At 43.9% G+C, this 23849-nt stretch overlaps 1 protein-coding gene across 2 annotated transcripts; it reads right to left on the reverse strand.

Annotated features, from left to right (window-relative positions):
• Positions 1 to 1915: 1915 nt before the first annotated feature.
• mrpl33 (mitochondrial ribosomal protein L33) lies at positions 1916 to 21460 on the reverse strand. Of its 2 annotated transcripts, XM_039749539.1 has the most exons (4): positions 21345 to 21460; positions 5705 to 5723; positions 2906 to 3012; positions 1916 to 2133 (listed from the first exon to the last, which is right to left on the reverse strand). In XM_039749539.1, the coding sequence occupies exons 1-4, from the start codon at positions 21364 to 21366 to the stop codon at positions 2084 to 2086; spliced, it is 198 nt and encodes a 65-aa protein (XP_039605473.1). In that variant the 5' UTR covers positions 21367 to 21460; the 3' UTR covers positions 1916 to 2083. The 2 variants fall into 2 exon arrangements, with proteins under 2 accessions (XP_039605473.1, XP_039605474.1); XM_039749540.1 differs by lacking the exon at positions 21345 to 21460 and having other exon boundaries at positions 5642 to 5723.
• Between the last annotated feature and the right edge of the window lie 2389 nt (positions 21461 to 23849).

The following is a 23849-nucleotide window of genomic DNA, read 5'->3' on the forward strand; positions in this document are numbered from 1 at the left end:
GTGCCCTGTGTTGGCTGGGATTGGCTCCAGCAGACCCCCATGACCCTGTAGTTAGGGTAGAGCAGATTGGACAATGACTGACTGACTGACTGTAGCAAAATGATAAAAAAAAGTTAGTGATAGTGCATCATTCAAATGAAGTGCTCTGTAAACGTTTAAAATAAAAACCGTATGCGTACAATCGCATATCACGTGACACGGATTAAATGTGAAGTACGGAGACAGTCACACATATTACTTCCAGTGGATCACATTGATCTGCGAGTCGTATAAGAACACTACCCGAGTGAACGGTTTTTATTTTCAGAAATACCGGGGCAAAATATAGTGGTGACGAGAAATGGGGGGCAACTGATCCGGACGCCGTTTCGAAGTCCCATTTGAGTTCTGGTATTCCATCCTCAGAGCAGACCCCACACTAGTCCCGAGGGTCCCATTTCCTAATCAGCTGGTCCTTTTCACTCACACTGACCTCACTGCTTAGTTAGCTTGGCATTTTTCTCTTCGTTTTCTGCATTTAGAAGACAGCAGGGTGAGATTTACGTGTTTTAAAAGAATTTCAAATCCTCATCTCTCACCTCCAGTGTCGCCTTCTTAACTTTCGTTTCTCATGAACCCTACTGGGCTGTGATGAGCACACAAACAAACAGAGAAATCAACGGGGGTTTAACTGAAGACGTCCAGCCCTGACCCTGTCCGTCTGTCTGTCTGTCTGTATATAGCGCCTTTCACTGATTCAGTCTAAACAGCAGTCCTCCTAATGCGAGTCAAGGTGCGCAATACAACTTGGCTGAGCCAAACCCTAACCTTGAAGTCTCATATAGCGCCTTTCCATCACAACACGTTTCAAAGGACCAATCCAAACATGTCGTGGATTTAACAATCTAAGCGTTCAAGTCTGCCACACAATCAGCTTCATTGATCACACGTTGGCATTCAGAGGCTGAGCTTTTTGCTGGCACTGGAAGGTTTCACGGTAGTTGGTGCCACGTTTCACAGATGCCACCCGTGTTATTTGTGCACTGCTAGGTTAAGATTAACAGTCAATCAGAGATTTTTCATCCGATACAATTTATTTTTATATAGCCCAAAATCACACGGGGGCACAATAGGCTTTAACAGGCCCTGCCTTTTGACAGCCCCCCAGCTTTGACTCTCTAAGAAGACAAGGGGAAAAAGCAATGGAAGAAACCTCAGGAAAGGCAGTTCAGAGAGAGCCCCCTGTCCAGGTAGGTTGGGCGGGCAGTGGGGGGTCAACACGAGACAATGGACAGAACAGAACACAAGTCATCCTCAATACAATATAATTCACGTTCACAGCTCCACTCACCACTGATGAGCAGACAGACGCAAGTAAGACTTTCACTGAACCCCAAGCATGTTACAATAAGGACCCCCATAAGCTCAATGACCCCCCCCCCTTTATTATATAGCACCTTTCAGGACTATCCGAGTTTTGAGGTTCTCCTCACTAATGGCAGTGCCATGTTGCTTGTTTAGTTTCACTGGACCAGTAAACCCGTGACTTGACGTGTGTCGAGTCAATGACCCCAACGCTTTTTAAGTTGCCTTCATTTCCAATACGCTTTGTGGAAACGGCAGAAATGCAGGATTTGCGTGTTTAATAATGTAAGCGCTAGCAGGTGTCACAGTGGATGTTGTTGGTCCACTCTGAACCCCCCGGGCCTTGTTCTTTACAGTGTACCACCTCAGCCACTAGAGTGCCACCCTATTGGAATGCCCTAATGACACGTAACATCCCCGCTCGTTTGCCACTCTCATGTCCGGCTTTCAAGAGAGGAAATCCTCCTGCAGACCCCCCCATGTAAATCCTCACATTACAAACCCGAAACAGAAGGATAGCCATTCATACCTTGCAGATATTTTAGGCAAAAACCCAAAAAGGTGCCGCCTGCCTAGGCCAGTCTTAGAATGATTTATTAAATAGAAAACACAGTCAGTGAGCAGAGACGTGTCAACACAAAATGGCCACCAGTGTGAGCGGCGCTCCAGTCTTCCAACGTGTTATCCGCTGTTGTGCAGGCCGGCTGGACCGGATCAACGGTGACTTCGAGGCCATAAGTCAGATGGAACGAATCTTCTTCTTCTCAAAGAAGAGCACATGTCTGTTAACTGAAAACAGACAAAGAGATCAGTCAAAGAGGAAATCATTTGAAACTGAAGGAGCCTGCAGTGCAGCGTTAGTCATGAAGTTAGTTCAGGAGTAAGCGAGCCTCAATCTGCTCCAAAGGGAACAACTGGACAAGAAGAGGCCATCTGACCCAACAAGCCTCACCAATCCCATTTGCCTAACTTGTCCAAAAATAACATCAAGTTGAGGCGTGAAGGTCTCTGAAGAGCCCCTCACTACCACGCCGCCACCACCACCACCACCTGGTCACTTAGTGCACGTGTCTCTGCTTCTCCGTGTGAAGAAAACCTCGAATGTGTGAGATTGACCCTTAACAAGCTTACATCAGTGTGCGCTTATGTCCCATTTTATACGGCTCGATCCCCCCCCGTACCAACTCCCTCCATGACCTCTTCATCTCCATCATTGCCTTTCCTCTGCTCTCTCTCCAGAGCCGCTTTGTCTTTCTAATAACATGGAGACCAAAGCGCCACTCTTGACTCCAGATGAGGCCTCACTAGTGTGTTGTACAACTTAAGGATGAATTCCCCTTGACGTGTCCTCCACACGCTACATGACCTAACATCCTATTAGCCTTCCTGATCACTCGATGTCGATAGTGTCAGCTGTGTATTGTCAGCATAGCACTGATACGAGAAACCACTGGAGTGGATGAGGGGGCCCAGTGAGGTGCTGCAGAGAGGGTAGAGGACCCAGCACCAACCCCTGGGGCCCCCCGGTGCATGTCTATGATGCGTATGGCGGCTCACTCACCTATCGGGTCGTGTTTGCGCATAACCAGCTTCTCGCTCACTCGGCTCCTCTTGATGTTGAATCTGTAGCCTGTGCCGGCTGCACTCAGCATCTGCACCAAGATGGTCCTGAAGACAGAAAATAAGAAACCTTCAAGACCACTCAAATGCCTGCCTGCCTGCCAGCCCGCCCTTGCTGTCAAAATTTAAAATGGCACACCTTTTAGGTAAATGTGTATGGCTGCCATTTGTTTTTACTTTCTCATCCATCCATTATCCAACCCGCTATATCCTAACATGGGGTCATGGGGGTCTGCTGGAGCCAATCCCAGCCAGCACAGGGCGCAAGGCAAGGAACAAACCCCGGGCAGGTCGCCAGCCCACCGCAGGGCGCAGACACAAACACACCAAGCAGACACCAGGGACAATTTAGAACCGCCAATACACCTAACCTGTACGTCTTTGGACTGTGGGATACCAAGTATAGGGAAGGTACCGGAATCATCCAAAAATTCCATTTAGAGATTCTGAAGAATCTCAACATTTTAGACCTTTTTTATGTTGTGTTTGGTGTGTGTGTATATAAACACTTTCACTTCGGTCAACCATATTTCAGGTACAAAACGCAGATTTCCATCAACTTCTGGGCTATTTCTGCTAACCACAAGTGGTACTTTACCTTTTATTCATGCAGCTGCAGAGTCTGATTTAGTCAACTTTTTTTGATTTGATTTGTTGTTGATGATTCTTTAATGTTCATAATATCTTTATATATATATATAATCTGCGGTGGGTTGGCGCCCTGCCCGGGACTGGTTCCTGCCTTGTGCCCTGTGTTGGCTGGGATTGGCTTCGGATTCAGCGGGTTGGAAAATGGATGGATGGAGATATAGATATATATATATATATATATAGGTGTATGCGTGGAAGTCAGTCTGTATGTCTGTCTGTCCGGCCCAGAAGTGCGAGTCTACAGCGTGAAGCTGAAAGAAAGCGACTCTGTCATCAAAGGGAACCCGCCAACAAAAGACAAACTCGCTTAGCCGCTGACAGACGAGGGGGCCGAGCACGTCCACAAAACCGCCCACTCTGCAGTTCAATTTTTATTTCTGACGATTAGCCATAGTTTCTGGGGGCCCCAGCATTTTTATAGCATGGGCTTACACAGCTAGTAAAATTATAGTTATCTTGCGGTGTCCTCCTTAAATATCCTTCTCCATGTCAGAGTATACGAGAACATCGAGGGGAGGGCACTGCCGATTTTTTGTGTATTAAAGATTCATATCAAAACGTCACCAATGGACGATAGCATCGCCTGTGCGGCAGTCAGGTGGGAGTTTTGGGAAGCTCTTGGGTGCCCTGGAGCCTTCTTCACCTCTCTATTGTATTTCAATTATAATGACAGAGTGTCCACCAGCCTTGTCCTCGTTGTCACTGTCACCTGTGTGAACGAGAGGATCACTGAAATGACGTCAGCTGGTCCTTTGGTGGCAGTGCTGACATGCAGGGGTCTTTCAGGATGAAGTTCATTTTCATGGCAAAAGAGGGACTTTGCAATTAACAATTCATCGGCTCACTCGTCAGAACATTCTGGAGTCGATGCAAACTGCCATCATAAAAACTGAAGTGGCAAACTTTGTGAAGATTCATATTGGTGTCATTCTCAGAACTTTGGGCCACGACTGCTAAGAGTGCAAAGCTTATAAGATGCACTGAATGTTGTTAGCTTTCGCTGCTCTCTTCACTCGTTAAAACCAGAAACTGGGTGGGATGAAAAGCAGCAGCTACAGGGGTCCCCATAAAAGATACCGGCCCTCCAGTTCTTACCTGACTGAGAGACGCTGAACAGCTCGGGTGAAGATGGGCTGGCAGGGGGTTACACATCTTGAGAGGGTCTCTGTGACCTCATTGGGTCTTCAGTCCCAAGAAGTGCTGTTGCTACCCTCAAAGTGACTGACAGCAAGCGAGTCAAGAGGCTGCCACCTTAAACCAAAGCACTCGGAGCCTAAAGAGTGTGTGTGTGTCATGGCGGGCAGCTGTCCAGCAAAGTTAAGTCTGTGATGACAGGGGCACATGGGTACTACAAGTGACAGATGTCACAAGTGCTGTCGTCATCTTCATTGGGAAAGGCGCAGTTCAGCTCAGCGGCAGAGAAAGAGGAAGATGAGAAGCTGCAACATCAACCAATCATAAAGGGTGCCGACTGGTGACTGAGGACGACGGCTCTTCACAACGAGAAACACGTACAGAAACAGCAGCCATGCTGTGAGATGTACGTACATTTATTCAAAAATCGAGAGCGGAAAGAGCATCCAATTAGAGCCCCGGCAAGTGACACATGGAGCCAAAGCTGGCATCTCGTCATTGGTGGTTTGGTCGAAGATCAGACTGAAACAATAACAAATGCAACGATAAGTCGTGCAAATGGCTGCACCCCTTCATATAAGCGATTACATTCAGTTCTTCTTTTTCACTTCATTTCGTGCCATGATTTTCGCATGTAAAACTTATTATTTCATGGGCTGAGCAGGTGCCAACCTAGGATGTGGTGCCTCCAGCGAGGATGGGCAAACAGCAGACATCTCAGGACGGCTTTGTTGTGCCCACTTCAGTTCTGTTTCTCTGTAAAGTGCATTGTGACTGGGCCTTTCTGATTTTATTTCCTAAGCAAAGTTCAGCTTTAAATTAAGTGAGCATTTCATTAACATCCCACCGTGAACTCAATGGACTCTGACATTCTGCTTAGGAATAAGCACACCTGGTGAAGAACTGATCAGTCATTCGACAGACAAGATGATGAAGATGAAGATGCTGTACTCACTTGGATTTGGCCTTGGCCACTGGCTCCACATAGAAGAGAAAAAAGAGAGAGAAAAACAAAAAAGGTTAGTTAGGAATGAGAATCCACAAAGCTCAAACCAAAAACTTCACAACACACTTGACGGTGCAGCCATGGCATCACAAAGTAACTCATAAGAGAAAACTCCAGAAAGGGAGACGCTAAGAAAACACACAGACACCTGCAGAAAGGAGTTCTTCCATAAAACAAGGGCGATGCGTAAACAAGTCACCGTAACGGCAGGACACTGTGGACGACGCACACTCACGCCTTGGGCTGTCACAACCGCTAACATCTGCCATGTCAACATGAGGCACAGAGGCAGGGTGAAATACACCAGCTTGTCTGCTGTACCCACAAGGACCATCAGCAGGTTTAGGTGTGTTAATGTCATCTTGGTAGGTGACACATCTGAGGATGACACTGCGAGGAGCTCCAAACAGACACATGACAATGAAGTCCTGGAGACATCAGTTACCGATCTGGCCCCACCAATGCAGAGCCTGCGTCGGCCATTTTAGCACAGGTGAGTAATGAACTGCATCTTGGAGATCCATGGACTTTATCTTGATGTCCTTAGGGATTTGTTAGTTTCAGAAAAAGACAATCAAAGCCCGGATAAATGGGGAGGGTTACGTCAGATTACGTCAAATTGTCCCAAATTAACATGCGGACAACAATTTTGGATGATCTGCTGTGGCAACCCCTAACAGGATCAGCCGAAAGAAGAAGAAGAAGAAGAAGAACTTGTCTGCAAAAGCCAAAAGGTGCTCAAGAGTTTGAGTCTGGCAGGCGGAGAGCCCAAGACTAACGTGACCACACATTCACAATCTGAGAAGAACTACCAAGACACAACCAGCTCATCACTCATTCACGGCCTCCAGAGCCATGACAGATGGAGTCATCATTCCATCAGGTCACTTTAGTGATGAAGGCCAGAGTGTCACGGACGATGATGTGCACCGTCACTCACATTTAACTCGCCTCTCAGTTTTAGGAGACGAGAGTCGTGTCAGCGCCACTTCAATTACAGACTCGGTTTATCTGAACGTCATCAGGCTAATGTTCCACGACTGGCTCTGCGGTGAAGACCAAGGGGCCACGAGTGGACACTGCTGAGCTGTGGATTTCTAAAAAAGGACAATCTGTGGGTGAGGCTGGCGCTCAACAGCCCCTGTGCTTTAAAAGAGTCCGACTGTAAGATTTCGTGCACTGTGAGCGGGGCGACAGACTCCCAGATGTGCGTCGACGTGCAGAGCCTGACCACCAGCAGTGAAGACCAGCCGGCCATTATGGTTGAAGGTGCATTTCTAGATGTGAACTGTGACTTTCTATTTCTCATCAGTGTTGTAATATGAATAATTCAAGCCGTGCTGTACGATGTCATCTTGGCTGATTTCATCCAAAGGGACTTACAAATCACAAGAATGCAGCAGCACATCGGTTTTCATATTTATATGATGTGTGTGCTGCCCATAAACTAAGAGGGGACAGAACTTAATTCAATAGACGAGTACATGAATCAAAGCCAGAAACGGCTTGTTAACCAAAAAGGACGCTGAATCCGTAACCAAAGGCCAAAGCAGAAGAGCAACGAGAACCATTTCAGAAGTAGGAGAGAAGAAAAAAATGAGAAATTAAATAAAAAAAAAAAATCAAACTAAAATAACTTGGATAATAATTAAAATAGTCATTTAAATAATGATAATAAAAGAAATGTGCAGAAAGCTCCTTGCTTTACCCCCAATCATGGTAAAGGCCGGTCTTGCTGGTATTAACAGGTCTGTCTACACGGAGTACCAGGATGAAACAGAGGACCAAAAAATACAATTTCTAAACAGTATGGCATCACAACTGTAATAATTTCAGTACCAGAAGTAAATGAGTTTTCAAGCACCTCACACTCGGTCATCTATTAACTTGACTGGACACCCAAAAGAACGCCACAACGGTGACATAACATTTAGACAGCGGTTTTGGGGGCCACTTCAACCACCGCCAACGTACAGCATCCACCTGCTCAATGCCAAGGGAGCCATTTTGGTGCCAGTATGCTCATCTAACGTTAACGGTTAGGTGGTGAAGAGATGGGAGACAAGGGGATGATCAGGGGGCAGAAGGAGCAGGCGTAATGAGCGGTTTAGTCTGGACTTCAGCGTGCACCCTGCTCTTTACGACCACAGTTTTATGTCTCATTCAAAGGACTCTGCCATTTTGACAGCGGTGTCCCTGCACTGGTTTAACGGTTCTTGATTCAGTCAGGTAGTAAACATGAAATTCACCTCTCAGTCGCATCTTATAACAGACAGAATGAAATAAAACAGACAAACAGAAACAAGAAATGTTAAGGTGAGGCAGTTAGATAATATATATTTACACAAAAAATAAAAGGTTACAGGATATCGTATCAAAACCTTAATCATTATCTCCGATATTTCCTATTGAAAAGTCGTATGGCACAAGGAAGAAAGAAGTTTCTGGAGCGATTTGTGTGGGTTTTCAAAGCGACCCTCCTTCCTGATTTACTGAACTTTAGTTCTCCATGTAATGGATGTCTGTCCTCAGTTGAGATGATTTCCAGTTTCTCTAACATCGCCTGCCCTCTGACACACTCACTCACACTCACACACACACACTCACACACTCACACACACGCCAGTCAAATCATCTCCATCAGCCCCGAGAACTTTAGCTGTTACTTCATAATCTGCTGGAGCTTTTTTGAGTTTTGGTTTGTCAGACTAATAAACCAGGCCATGAAACTGAAGTGACCACAGACTGCGATGAAAGGACAACACGAGCGCCTCGTCTACTTCAAACAGCTTGACTTTATGGAGGAGACCCATAAACACGAACCACAAGCCGAAATGCCAGAAACGGGACACTAAATCCGTTATGGCAGTCAAAATGTAAACGAAGGCCAAAGTGAAGGAGGAACTCTAAAGATTTCAGAAACCTACGAGAGAAGAAAAAATGAGAAATTAAATTGAAAACAATTAAAACAAGTAATAATTACAACACTAATTTATATAATAATTTGAAATTCAAATAAAAGGGAAATGTGCAGAAAGGTGCTTGCTTTAGCCACAATCAGGGCAAAGACTGGTCTTGCTGGTATTAACAGGCCTACACGGTGTACTGGTAGGAACAAAGTACCACAAACAAGTTTGAAACAGTATGGTATCACAACTTTGTTAATTTCGGCACAGAAGTAAATGGGATTTTCTCCCAGCACTTCGCACTCAGTCACCGACCCAGTACAAGTCTATGACATCACGACCACTTCATCCAGGGGGACTAAACAAGCCTACAAAGACACAGCCAGAAACGTTCTTTGACTTTAAACACCCAGAAATCCACCCAGAAAAAGTGATTTAAACTCTTAATAAACTCAAGAAGAGGCTTCACCCTCAGTGCTAGGCCTCAAAACTGCAGCGCAGCCCAGAAATAAACGAAACCTCAATCCCAGCACAAGAGGCAGCCTGTAGAAAACGCCACATTACTGCACTTTTAATGAAAATGATCTTCATCCACACTCCTGTTTTAAAATCATTTACTAAAGCACCTCCGCCCACACTACCGTGACTGGAAACGCACGCGACGTAGCGACTTGCCAACACTGGGCATGTGCACATCAGCAGGTAGAGGAAGTGCCCTCCGCGGCAGACATTCATTTGCAGCTTGTGTCTAGAACATTAGGACACTCGAGACGAGAACAGGCCATTCGGCCCAACAAACATCGCCAGTCCTGTCCACTTATTTCTTCTAAAATAACAACATCAAGTCGAGATCTGAAAGTCCCTAACGTCTGACTGTCCACCACACTACCTGGTCGCTTATTCCAAGCGTTTATCGTTTTTTGTGTAAAGAAAAACTTCCTAATGCTTGTGTGAAATTTCCCCTTCACAAGTTCCCCACTGTGTCCCCGTGTTATCATTGAACTCATTTTAAAGTCACCATCTCAATCCACAGGACCCTTCATCATTTTGAACACTTCAGTCGGGTCTCCTCTTCATCTCCCGTCAAGGCTCAGCTCTTTTAATCTTCTTTCCTCATCCCCTCAGTCGCTCTTCTCTGGACGTTTCTCTAGTGCTGCTATGTCGGATATGAGCATTGCAAAATATAAAAAGGCATTGTTCTACTTGGATAGACGATGGGGTGGAATTGTTTCGGAGAGTAACGTACCCAATCAGGGAAGGGCTGCCTAATGAGCACAAACCAATGTGAGCCTGATTCGAGTCTGTAAGTAATCGATGACCGATTCCTTACGTTGTCGACGGTTTGAACTGCGTGTTTAAACAGCTCATAAAAGCCATGGCTGAAATGGGTTGGCACTGGCATTATAACTTCATTTCTTTACATTTTCCTTTGTAAAATGCAAATTGTAAAATGCAAATAAGGAAGCTGCCAGCCTCTTCCATTGAGGTGTTCAACATGATAAGCTCGCCTCTCCCTCCCAGAAGGTAAGTGACTGTGTGTGCCAATGCAAATCGACGGCTCGCATACCCCTAGCACTGCCCTCAAATTATAACAAACAAGAGGGATGCCACCAAAGTGAACTCCCAGCTAGGACGCACCATTTTCTGTACAGGTGTGCCGTTTGGTAGGAGCGGACTTAGCCAGACAAGCACTTATTATCCTTTAACATGACATGTAGGACAGAACTTCTTCTCATACAGAATGTGAAACAGCTGTGCTACCAGCATTTCCATCTCAAACTCCCCTGCTTATATACTTTGGGCTTTTCCTAAATCAAGAGGCACCAATAATTAACGGCTGGCAGGATGCGCCCTGCGTAGTCCACTGGACATGCAAGTGACTATGAGAGTTTGCCATTTGTGAGTCTTTTATAATAACAACCTTCCTGCTTAGCAAACCAATTCATTAGCTTTAGTCAAAGTGTTGATCGTCTCCCACACTCATTTACTTTGAGGTGAAAGAGCTGCAAACACACGAGGCTCATTTCTTCTTAGCCAACCATTCTGTATTAAACAAGATTAAAAACTGTCAAAAACTGTTGAATAGAAACCAATGGCCGCTCTGCTCAGACTATATGATGACCTAGTGAGGCCACATCTGTGTGCAGTTCCAGTCACCACACGAAGAGAAAGCTGTGCACAGGAGAGCAGCCAAGTAAATAACAGGGCAAAACGGGCCTGCCAGCCTGTGCCAGGCTCGAGAAGATACAACGATCTCAAGCAAAGGAGGTTGAATGGAGGGCCCTCGCCGAGACGTTCAAAGTTCTCAAACACTTGCAGTCGTGGCCAAAAGTTCTGACAATGGCGCCGGTGTTGATCTTCACAAAGTTTGCTGCCTCATGTCTTTAGATCTTTGTGTCAGATGTTTCTCTGGTGTAGTTCATGAGTTTCAAAGGCTTTTATTGACAGTTACATGAAGTTTATGTAAAGAGTCCATATTTACAGTGCTGGCCCTTCTTTGTTTGTCAAGACCTCTGCAATTCACCCTGGCAGGCTGTCTGTCAATCAACTTCTGGTCCAAATCCTGACTGATGGCAGCCCATTCTTGCAGAATCAGAATTGGTGGGTTTCTGTTTGTCCACCCGTCTCTTGAGGAGTGACCACAAGTTCTCAATGAGGAGTTTCCTGGACATGGACACCAAATTTCGATGTTTTGTTCCTCGAGCCACTTGGTTCTCACTTTTGCCTTATGGCCCGGTGCTCCATCATGTTGGCCACCAAACTGTTGCTGGATGATTGGGAGAAGTTGCTCTCGAAGGATGTTTTGGTCCCATTCTTTATTCATGGCTCGGGATCAGGGGGTACCACCAGGGCAGAGCTTGCTCAGGAATGGCAGCAGGCAGGTTTGAATAAGGTGATGACTTTTGGAGGATGGCCTGGTGGGTGTCAAGAAGGGCAGCAAAGAAGCCAAGGAAAACATCAGGGACAGACTGATATTCTGGGATTGGACTGCTGAGGTCAAGTCATATTCTCTGATGAATCCCCTTTCCAGAAAAAAAGAAAAGCTGAGTGCAACCATCGGTCCTGTGTCAGGCCAACAGTAAAACATCCAGAGACCATTCACGTCATGTGGGGTTGCTTCTCACTCACAATTTGGCCTAAGAACACAGCCATGAATACAGAATGGGACCAAAACACCCTCTGAGAGCAACTTCTACCAACCACCCAAGACCAACAAGATGGAGCACTGGGCCATAATGCAAAAGTGAGAACTGAGTGGCTGGGGGAACAAAACATAGAAATTTGGGGTCCATGGCCAGAAAACCCCCCAGACATTAATGCCATTGAGAACTTGTGGTCAAGAGACGGGTGGACAAACAAAAACCCACTAATTCTGATTATGCAAGAATGGGCTGCCATCAGTCAGGATTGGGCCCAGAAGTGATGGACAGACGGCCTGCCAGGGTGCACTGCAGCGGTCTTGACAAAGAAAGAAGGGCCAACACTGCAAATATGGACTCATTACATAAACTTCATGTCGTTGTCAATAAAAGCCTCTGAAACTTCTGAACTGCTTGTAATTCTACTTCAGTTCACCAGAGAAACATCTGACACAAAGATCTAAAAACTCTGAAGCAGCAAACTTTGTGAACCAACACTGGGGGTCTCCACACTTTTGGCCACAACTTTAGATAAAACAGATACAGCACATCCTCGATCCTCCGGTTGAGCTCTGCTCTCGTTCATAAAGGCCCCTGAGGCTCCAGCGACGTGCTAAAGGTTTTTATTTGACTGTGACGACATTCAGGGACACAACAGGCAGAAATGTCAAAGAAAGCCATCTGCTGTATAGAACTGACAAAGGCTTTTATAAGGTAACAGGAGTTAATTAACATACCTGATAAGCACATGGAAATTAAAGAATACCACAAACAGAACACAGGAAATGTTAAGAAGGCCGAAGGCCCCGTTGTTATGTGATAATCCTTTGGCACTCATTCAAGCACAACAGCAACTGAGCTGCACCCAAAAACTACAACAACTTATACAAGACAAGGACCTTGTGAGCCTAACAGTCCAAACCGCTAAAGTTTTACAGAGTTCTGTCACTGGACACTTGTGAAAAATGAAGGGGATGTGCGTTTAAGAATGAAGCCACGAATCACTTCTTCTTTTTTTGATCTTCTATGAATTTATTAAAAGCACATAACATTCCAAACAATCAAGTTAAACTTAACAAAACTAAAATCAAATCAACTCTCGCCAACTGCCCAAGCAAAACTGTTAAAGAGCAGTAAAGAGAGAAAGGAGTCTCACCCCCCAATATACCATACATACTCACGTATAAGTCAGGTCTTGAAACCCGGAAAAATCAATCATAAAATCAGACCCCCAACTTATACGCCTGTTCAAAAATGCGACACTTCATTTTTATTTTATTTACATCTTCTTGCTTCCTCCAATCTCTCATCATTTTTTCTCAGACGTATTGAATTTTATTGCAGCAGTGCAGTTACCAATTTCTTTCGCCACTTCAATGACTTTTAATTTAAAACCAGCTTCATATTTTCTTCTGATCGAACGCTCCATCGTTGGTAAGGGATGCTCTTACGATGAAGATGTATGAGGGTGTGAGGTACAAAAAACACAAATCAGTGCAAACGTCGCTTCAGAATAGTCTGGGTATTACCCTGTGGTCACTCAGGCACAATACATAGAAAAGAAAAGGCGGTGCGCCCCGTGGGCGGGTGTTAGCGTATCGTAATCTCTTGGACCAATAGCGCAAGTTTTCCAAATTCGACTTGTACGTCCGACATTATAAAATACCAGAAATGATACAGTAAAATCAAGTCCTGACTTATACGCGGGAGAACTGAAACACGAGTATATATGGTAAATGCTTATTCTAAAATGTTGTTGAGCAGATCCTGCCAGCTTTTAAAATAGTTCTGCACAGATCCTCCAAGTGTGAATTTGATTTTTTTCAATTTCAAATAATATAAAACATCAGTGACCCACTGACTTAGAATGGGTGAGTTAGGATTATCCTGTTCAACTGGAAAAATCCTACGTGCTAGTAGTGTAGTAAAGGTTTGTCCTTCTCCACTTTAAGCCCCTCTGTGAGCCCACCACACACAGCTGTTAGTGCGTTATGAGTGATTGGGACACCAAGGCTGTCTGATTGACATTTAAAATAAATGTTGCGAATAAGAGAAGAGATATGAGATTTGTTTTATCTATACAAATAAAAGGCAAAGCCCTCACTGACTCACTCATCACTAATTCTCCAACTTCCCGTGTAGGTAGAAGGCTGACATTTGGCAGCTCATTCCTTACAGCTCACTTACAACAGTTAAGCAGGTTTCATTTCGAAATTCTACACGTAACGGTCATAACGGTCGATAACGTCCGCCATGTTGAACTTTCTTATTTATGGCCCCATCTTCACAAAATTTGGTAGGCGGCTTCCCTGCGCTAACCGAAACCGATGTATGCATACTTATTTTGGTGGTATGATGCCACTGTCGGCCGCCATATTGAACTTTTCAACGGTCTTTGTTACTTATGGGCCCATCTTCAAGAAATTTGGTACGCGGGTTCCCAACGCTAACTGAATCCTACTTACGTACATATATACGTCCATAGCCTGCAGCTCGGTCACCGTGTGAGGCGGCTTTGGGTCCCCCATCTTAACGCCTCCCACGTTGTTGGCTGCCTGCCTATATAAGGCCGTCCGTTGCTCCAGTCTCTAAATTCCCTTCATTGCTTCGCCACGGGATTTACGTCTCCCTGCTGATAACTACAGCCTTTTAATTTAATCCACGGCTTCTACGATGTTTTATTGTTTGTTTATTACGATTATAGTTATTGTGTAGGTATTTTAGACTTACTTTACATTGTTCAGGTCCCCATTTCCTTTATCATTCCAACCGTACCCCCATTAACATGTCTATCGAGGTGATCACCATTGATCAAATTACTGTCACTTACCGAGTGGTTTCCATGCCCAGAGATGGCGCCTGCCTTTTCCATTCTCTGTGTTACATATTGCGCGGCCATATCAGGCTCACTCTTGATATCCATTGTGTCTTATGTATTGACTGACTGGCACAGGTTCAAGGTGTGGACTGATGATGGTACAGGAGATAATTAGACTACACAGGAGCACTAGAAGAGTGAAATGCTTAAGTCCTTCACCTATGGATCTGCATGTGAGTTGATGGCTGCCGCGGAATTGTTCGGTTGTCGCTTTCAAGTGTACCGAAATGGCCAAATATTTTACACCTTTGGACAACCGCCAATGCCTCTTAAACATCTTAGACTCACAGGTGAAGATTTGAGTAGTGGACACTTTGAAGTTTATGAATGTTTAAACTCTAAAAAGCTGGATGTGATTTTATCGATGAAACCGGTTGTGTGCTTACAACGCTTGACAGATGCCGAATGTCACTTCAACACAACAAATCCTGCAAACACTGTCGTCATTGAAACAAACCATGAAACTCAAACCGATTATAACAGCAGCAATCCAAGCTGTGAGATTTGAGACAAGATTACTGTTCACATGGCCGACTGTACGTTACATGCTCAGAGTCAGCTCAGCGCACAGCTTGGTCAGATTACAACCGGAGGGCCGAACTCACAATGTGGTATACAAAGAGATTCTTAAATAATTATTTGCATATTTTCCCTCAGTTTAAAAAGGTTTAATTTTCTTTTTAATAAAAATTTTAAGGCAGTACTTTGCCGTATTTTGCTAGTCTAATATATAAAGCAGAGTCGATGTGTGTATGTATGTTTGTCTACCATACAAATCTGCACCGAGCGTCCGATTGCCACCATACTGGGGATGAGGCTCCTTTGTAACCAGAAGCAGGTCATGCAGTATGTTTGGTGGTGAAGTACAGGGCACCTTTTCACTGACACAACGTTCGGCACACGTCCCTGTACTTATCATCAACAAGATGGCCACACGTTGCAACAGACGTTAACGGCGGCGCCATCTAGCGGCACGTTTGGTCCCTGTGCGTCGCTCTTTACCCATGTTTCTTTAAATTGCCAAGAGATGGCGGAAGTGTCCAAGTATGAGAAGGTCGACTGCTTTGATCGGCTGAAGGGGAATTACCGTATGGATGTAAAACGTGAACGACCCAGTGCGCCTGACACACCCGCGTTTCCGCACGTCACACTCCCACATGCACTGATAGTGCTGTATTTCATTCGCTAAAGTCCGTTATATGAACGCACGTTTGAACAGAGACTTGCCTTAAAAAGACAGCATCCTTCCCCCACCATTTTCCCCAAATGAAGCACCGGTTGTATGTTATTTCTGTGTAGTTCCCATCACCGACGTCTGTTAGATGGCATCACGGTTCAACACAGACACTCCTTAGAAACAGAGCACCCCTCCACACCATTTTTCCCAGTACGGTATTCGAGTTATTCTTTCTCACTGGCTTTCCTTATTTGTGGTGCTATTTGCTCGCTTTCCAACTTACAGTACGATTTCAGTGTTGCTCTTTTTGACTGACTGGTGCTATTTGTTCGCTTTCCGATGTAAGGTATATTCATCTCACTGTGGTGCTTATTCCATGCGTAATACCATGTAACACATTATAATTGTCCTGCTTTTCGCCAATATACTCATGCCACCTAAAAAAAGACGTACATTTGGAAGGTCCACTTCAGATGCCACAAGAAACTCTATTTCAAGTGCGTCTGAAACGCCACAGCACACAGAATCCACAGTGGAGGAACTTAAAATAAAATGTGAATCAGAAAACTGTCTGTTCTATTTCTATGTTCGGTTTCTTTCATTTGGGAAATTCACCGGTTATAGATTTCTGGGCACTGCTAGTTTTTTATAAAATTCAGCAGGGTAGCCATCAGGACCTGCTGCTTTCCCGCTCTGAAGTGCCTTTTTAGTGTCTAGTAATTCTGATAATGTCAGAGGTTTATCCAATTCCTCTGCACTTAAGAGTATATAGCTGTGGTATCCGTAATGTATCAAAAAAACACATTAGATTGTGTCTTGTGTTCTTTAAACTGAGTAGAATATAAGGCCTTATAGTAGCCTCTACATGTCTGCATTATATTTTCAGGGCCAATGATTCCATCTCCATCTGCATTGGTGATTATGGATATTACATTGCGAACTTCCTGCTTATGGATTTTTTAGGAAACAATTCTTTACTCAAAGAGTTACAGGAATCGGATCAGAATACCGAGCCATGGAGATGAAGCAGAAAACTCGACCATCTTCAAGAAGGGTCTGGTGTAAACACTGGGACAGAGTAGCTATTAGCTAAACAAACCAAATGCTTTCCACTTGTTAGGCAAGTTTCTTATTCATGTTTTATCTTGGTAGATGAATTAGAAAAAAAATCAGATGGTGGCTCAGCCATATTGAACACTTTCTTTTATGACACACTAGCCATCCCCGCGTGAAACAGGACAATGAGGAGGCCCCGCCCAGCTCTCTACTCCGGATGTCACTCTTCCCCCTTCCCTCAGCCCACAGCCTCTGTCTCAGATTAGCGTGATTATATATCACTCCTGCAAGTGAACTATGATTCTTAGTGCAATGAGGGAAGTCACAAAATCAACCGGAATGTTCAAGCAAATTATAGAAAAAACAACCCGATCTGAATCCGTGAAGTAGTTCACTCGTTTGCTAGCTAAGCGGAGTCAAGGTTACACCCCGAGGCAGACACTTGAATGAGGAGGGCCCAGCAGCCCAATGAGTCTCTCTCTCGGATTCGAGCTAATAAATCGGTACTGCAAGCGAACTCTGATACTCGATGAGAAAGTCGCAAAAATCACCGGAATTTTCAAGCAAATTCTAGAAAAAAACCTGATCTAAATCCATGAAGTAGTTCTCTCATGAAAAGCGGACAGACATAGTTTTTTTAGAACCGTTTGTATAAGAAATTTCACGCTTGGACTACGAAATTTTTAAAACTGTTTCTTAGCGAGCACCTATGGGTCAAGGGTAACCTACATTCCCTGAAGGTTGCTGGTTCAAATCCCCGTCACTGCCAAAAGAGATGCTAATCTGCTGGGCCCTTAACCTTCAATTGCTCCAGGGGCACTGTCCAATGGCTGATCCTGCACTCTGACCCCAAAGGGTATGCGAAAAAATAAAGTAATGTCCTTCAGGATTAATAAAGTATAATAATAAAAAAAAAAAAATTAAGTTCCAAGTCAGGTTCAGGAGATTTTGTGACAAGTGAATCAGTGGGATTTTAGATTAGATAGATAGATTAGATAGATTAGATAGATTAGATAGATAGATTAGATAGATAGATTAGATTAGATAGATTAGATAGATAGATTAGATAGATAGATTAGATAGATAGATTAGATAGATAGATAGATAAGACCTCAAATGTGGATTCTCATTTGATGGTGAGGAAGGCAGGCTGTATTGTAGGCACGGAGCTGGGCAGTTTGACATCCGTAGCAGAGCGACGGGCACTGAGCAGACTCCTGTCAATCATGGAGAATCAACTGAACAGGATCATCTCCAGACAGAGGAGCAGCTTCAGGGACAGACTGCTGTCACCGTCCTGCTCCACTGACAGACTGAGGAGACCCCACATTATGTGACTCTTCGGTTCCACCCGCGGGGTTCAACGTTAACATTATACAAGATTATAGACTGTGACACCTGCCTTGCACCCTCCACATTGCTTTTTTTTTTTAACTTGCACTGCGCTTTTATTGCTCTTTAATTTAATATTGTTCTTTATCAGTATGCTGCTGCTGGAGTATGGGAATTACCCCTTGGGATTAATAAAGTAAGTATCTATCATGTCATGTCTGTCCCTGTGAGATTACTTAAATACTGTAAGGGATCATCTAAACCTAATCGATCTGCTTTGCTACCTGGAGATTCAATGAGCATCAGCAGGGCTTCTCCATACGCAGATTCAGAAGTAGAGTCAACATATACAGTTTGCTTTTAGCACCTTGATGTGACGCGCTGTCTCTATCTGAAGAGCTGGTACTCCAACCATAATAACAATAGTAATAAGACATTTTATTTATGTGCCACCTTTAACTATACTCTAAACTGCATTGCAACACCCGCCATCCCAACCCAACCCAACCCCATTTTCACATTCAGTCCCCCGCCAGGTGCTATAAATTCTGCTCAAACAGCCACCTACAAACCAATCAACTGAGAAAGCACCTGCCGTTTACAGCATGAAAAGTCAACTTGTGTGTTTGGTGACTACAGAACATGGACGAGGTCACTTAGCATGTCTGAACAACTGTACTTCAGTAACAGCAGTTAAAATTATAAAGCTGTGGCGTCAGTCACTAATGGGGATTATTGTCACAAATTGTAATTATTTGTCACATGTGCAACCGTTTTAGTCACTCTGGAGCCCTGAAATATGCTCTTTTAAGAATTCTCAGGTAAGGATGACAGAAGCGCACAGTTAGCCGCTATATTCTGGAATGATGGTGCTGGACACTACGTAGGCCACGGATGTCGAACTCCAGGCCTGAAGGGCCACAGTGGCTGCAGATTTTCATTCTAAACCCTTTTCCTAATCAGTGACCAGTTTTCAGTGCTCGTTAACTTCTTTTCATCCATCCATCCATTTTCCAACCCGCTGAATCCGAACACAGGGTCATGGGGGTCTGCTGGAGCCAATCCCAGCCAACACAGGGCACAAGGCAGGAACCAGGCAGGGTGCCAACCTACCGCAGGACACACACAAACACACCCACACCCTGTTTTTAAGGATTCAGTCCTCTGCGTTGATTCTTTTCATCATTAAATGGTAGCCAAACAGAAATGAGACGTGAAATGAGCTGAAGATGACCAGCTGAACTGGGGCTTCAAACTCCAACCAGTGTCGCACGTTCTTAATGAGAAGCCGACTCTTGCTGTTAATTACACCTGTTATTTAATTCCACAGCTTGTTGCCGCTCTCATTCTACCACAGCAGACATTTCAAAAACTGCTGATTTTCTGTTTTTTCTCAGAACATCGTCAAACTGTTTTGGTGACCTCAGAGATCAACCGCACCGAGACCTTCATCTTTCTTTATATTTCCACATACTGTGTGATGGGCACAGGTGAGCTGGTCATGTGGTGGCTGGTTTTGTGTCTCATTATTGTTTGGCTGCTAATTAAAGAAAAAGAAACAAGTAAGGAGTGGGCGGAGTCAAGTCATTAAAATAAAACCACAGACGATCATTAGCAGCCAAAACTGGTCACTAATGAAGATGTTGGTTAGAATGAAAACCTGCAGCTACTGCGGCCTTCCAGGACCAGAATTTGATAATGCAGGCAAAAAAAAAAAAAACAGGAAATGTGTATACCAAAAAAAATAATTATAAAAACTGTTGTACCCATCTTATAAATGTGTGCACACGTGAACATTCCTCAAACCCCAACAAGTTCTCACCCTGAAACAGCCACATATGCACTATGCTAATCAATATATAAAAATAAAAGATACATTTACAGATATTCGTATGGAAAAAGACATGCAGGTTAGGATTATTACAATAGCTTTATTAACTTTATCAACTCATATGAATGCCACAGTGCACTCAGGCACAATAAATAAATAATACAATTATAAACTCGGTCTTTCGTGTACTCACAACTGTAAACCTACTTTTGCCCACCCCTTGTATTATTATTCATCTCAAAACGCAAGAAAAGTATGAAATATATTTAAAATTCACATAGGGAAAGGAACCCAATGCATAGAACTTGTGAATTTTGTGCCAGCCTTCACATTTTTTGTGAACGTTACTGATTTTTATTAAATAACACACAACTTACACACCAATGTAAAGTCAACTGCGTTAACGATAAAACAAACATTAGTCCAAAACCGAAGGTCAGTGCTTAATATGCATTTTGCCTTTTACTTCACTCGAAGACCCTTAAAATGACATGAATGTAATCCGGTCATGTTATCATTGGGGTCTCCTTATTTTGAAATGCTTACCTATCGTTTAGGAAGCGAGGCTGTAGCATCAGTCTGAAATCGGTATATGGGGGTGTCTTTCATTTGTCATTTTAAGGGTCTTCGATTGAATAAAAGCACAAAATATGAGCTATAACATGTACATTACGCATTGGCCTTCAACGAAATCGATCTTGGATTTATGTCCGTTTTTAGTTTCTATGGAGTTAACCTTACGTAAGGTGATATTTAGTTAAAACAATCAGTAATGTTCACAAATTGAATGTCGAACGTCAAGCTAACCTCACCTCGGTTTTCGAATCAGGAAAAAAGATGCTTAACGGGATTCTCGTCTAGAGTTTAAGGTTCTTCATCATTCCCACCCGTCGCCCACATTACAACACAGGTGAGCGGACTGCTGGACACGCGCCGGCCCTCAACTGGCACATAACACGAGTCGCTTCTGCTTTCTGGCTGCCTGGCACTTTACTGCCCAGAATAAACTACTGGGATCTGTGGCATTTTTTTTATTTATAAACTGTAGTCTTTACTGAATTTTCTCTAAATGTACAATTTCACTCTTCCTATAAATAAGTATGTTTTGACAGACACCGGCGGATAATTTACCATCATTAACAACACTCCGCTCAGACTACTACGGTAACTGTCGCGGTGTTTTGTCACTCGCCAGTTCGTTTACTTTCACCGACTCGGTAAAACACCCCAACTCCCGATCAAAAAATGTCCAAATCATTAGGTACTCACAGTTAACCGCGGTTAGGAACATCTTAGTGAGGCGCCGCTCTCGCCGTCCTTAAAGCGCCAAGACGACATGAAGGAGAATCTCATGAGAATCACTTCCGGGGTATCGCGGATCCCTTCAATACGCATGAGCACGCAAATCGGGCAGGCGTGCGGATCATAGACGTAGAATTACTAGACGCCGCATGACCAGCAGCATCGTACGTCAACGTCGCCGCCATATTGCGAGTGTCACTGCTGTGGAGTGAAGTAATGGATATAATGTGCTGCTTGGGCTTGTACAAACCGCTGTACGCTCCAAACCAGATCCCGGGGGATTACATTTCATAGGATGAAACCTAAGGCTGAACAATTGTTTTGGTTATATTTGGCCATTAGAAAATCCCGTTTTATAATCTTAACTTTATCTACACCAGGCTAAGCTAGCAAAGCTATGCATTTATGTGCTCAAGTGAGCCTCCAAACAACGTTTTGGCTAAACGTATTTAGTCACTAACTATGTAGATTGTTGTTAGCTGTTAACATTTGTCAAACTTTGAAGGTTTCCCAAAGAAATCCACCTCAGGAAGCAGTGGGAGGTCAGGTAGCCCTTAGACGGATTTTGAGAAAGCTGTCCAGTGATGTGTGCCATGCTAGTTTGGTAACAGATGCTGTACCGGCATCATATGATCAAAGCTACCACTCGCTCACATTAAAGAACAAAGGAGGTCTGATGATTCCTTCTGAGGGTCCAGTCAAGGTGGTCAAAGTAGCTGAGCGTGTTATCCGACAGTCGACATGAGGACAAGCTGTCAGCGTATCTTTGAACAATCAGTTTGTTCGGGCTGAGATTAATTCAGATGATGTGTTTTTTCTCAAGGAGCACGTCGAGGAAAGACAGTTTGAAATTGACTGCCGATATTTTAGGCTCATGTCTTTAGTTGTGTCCGTCTTCTACAATATAGGGCTGTACCATATTGTCAGACTGAATACTCTCAAATTACAGGATCTGAGTGAGCGAGAGGGAGAGTAACTCTGGAGGAGATTAGTGAGGTAGGGGGAGCTTTAAATGTTCAGAGCGGGATTTTGTATCGTATTCTGTAGTGAACAGGGGGCCAGTGAAGTTGAGATAATCAGTGTGAGATGTTCAGTGGATTTACAACAGCAGGTTATCATCCTGGCAGCAGAATTTTGAAGAAGTTGTAAGCGATGGATACGTTTTTGTGGGATGCCACATAGAATAGCATTACAGTAATCTACACGTGAGGTGACTCGGGCATTAACCAATACTTCAGTACTGTGTTGTGTAAGAACAGGACAAAGTCTAGAAATGTTTCGGAGATGGAAAGGCAGTCTGAGAAATGTTACTTATATGGGAGGAATTATTTAATTATTATTATTATTATTTAATAATTGTCATTATTAGTGTATAAATGGATATAAATAATTGCATTTAAATGATTCGCCAAAATCTGTTGTATGTAAACGATACTGTTTTAAACGTTATTGTTTTTTCATCAGAAATCCCGGTTTTCACGTCTACCTGTATTAATTTAAATGGCACTTTTGCCACTCACAATATGGCGGATGCGCAGGCGTATCGTGTCGACTGGGCAACACAGTGAATGCGGCATCTACCTATATATGTCTATGATGCGGATCGGGTAGGGAGGAAGTTCTCGTGAACGTGTCACGTGAAGGAGTTGCAGTGACTTAGAAAAGCTTTTTTTGTTTGTTTATCACTATTTCTAATATTGTACAAACCATCGCTGTCGATGCACGTTAGTCTCCCTCCTGTTACAAGTCACCTGAAGAAGGGGCCTAAACCGCCTCAAAAGCTTGTATATCGTAATCTGTGCAGTTAATCAATAAAAGGTTTCATTTTGCTTGACTTATCATAACAAGAACTGGAGAAGTCAGCAATTCTTATACTCGTAATATCCAAAAGAAATGGTTTAGTGACACTCCAGTACGGTGGATGGATTGCACACCTTAAAATTATTGTTTAAGTTTAATTCTCAAGATCACCGAATCAGTGACTAGGTTATGTTTAATTCTGTGTGGTTCTAAATAATGTTCACAGTAAAGTGTCATCTGTCATTTGTAATGTTGTTTTGTTTTAGTTATGAACTTCCCCAAATTGGCTAAGGATCTATGCTGGTATCCCGAAGGTTGCCGGTTCAAATCCCCATCACTGCCAAAAGAGATCCTATTCTGCTGGGCCCTTGAGCCAAACCCTTAACCTGTAATTGCTCCAGGGGCCCTGCACTGTACAATGGCTGACCCTGCGCTCTGACCCCAAGGGGAACTTGAGGAGCAATCAGAACACCAATTTCTCACAGAACTCAAGTTGAAGTCCACTTTCAAATGAATATAAGCAACAAGCAATGGGCGCTTAGACTCTCTCTCTGTATGTGTAAGGGCACCCGGAGAGTGAAAAGAGCATCTGTTGTGGTAAGCCTGAGTGCCGAGGATGCCGCCTCACCGTCAAGACAAGCTGGGCTCTTCCAAGAAGGACATGAGCCAAGA

The sequence above is a fragment of the Polypterus senegalus genome, chromosome 3 (genome assembly GCF_016835505.1).
Source record: "Polypterus senegalus isolate Bchr_013 chromosome 3, ASM1683550v1, whole genome shotgun sequence".
Taxonomy (NCBI): domain Eukaryota; kingdom Metazoa; phylum Chordata; class Cladistia; order Polypteriformes; family Polypteridae; genus Polypterus; species Polypterus senegalus.

What these genes read in the sequence shown, in the direction of transcription:
- mrpl33 (XM_039749539.1), bottom strand. Translation starts at nt 21,366, where the DNA reads ATGTTCCTAACCGCGGTTAACT. An exon ending in GCGCAAACACGACCCGATAG is followed by an intron (nt 2,134 to 2,905) that starts GTGAGTGAGCCG and finishes GTCTGTTTTCAG; the next exon opens with TTAACAGACATGTGCTCTTC.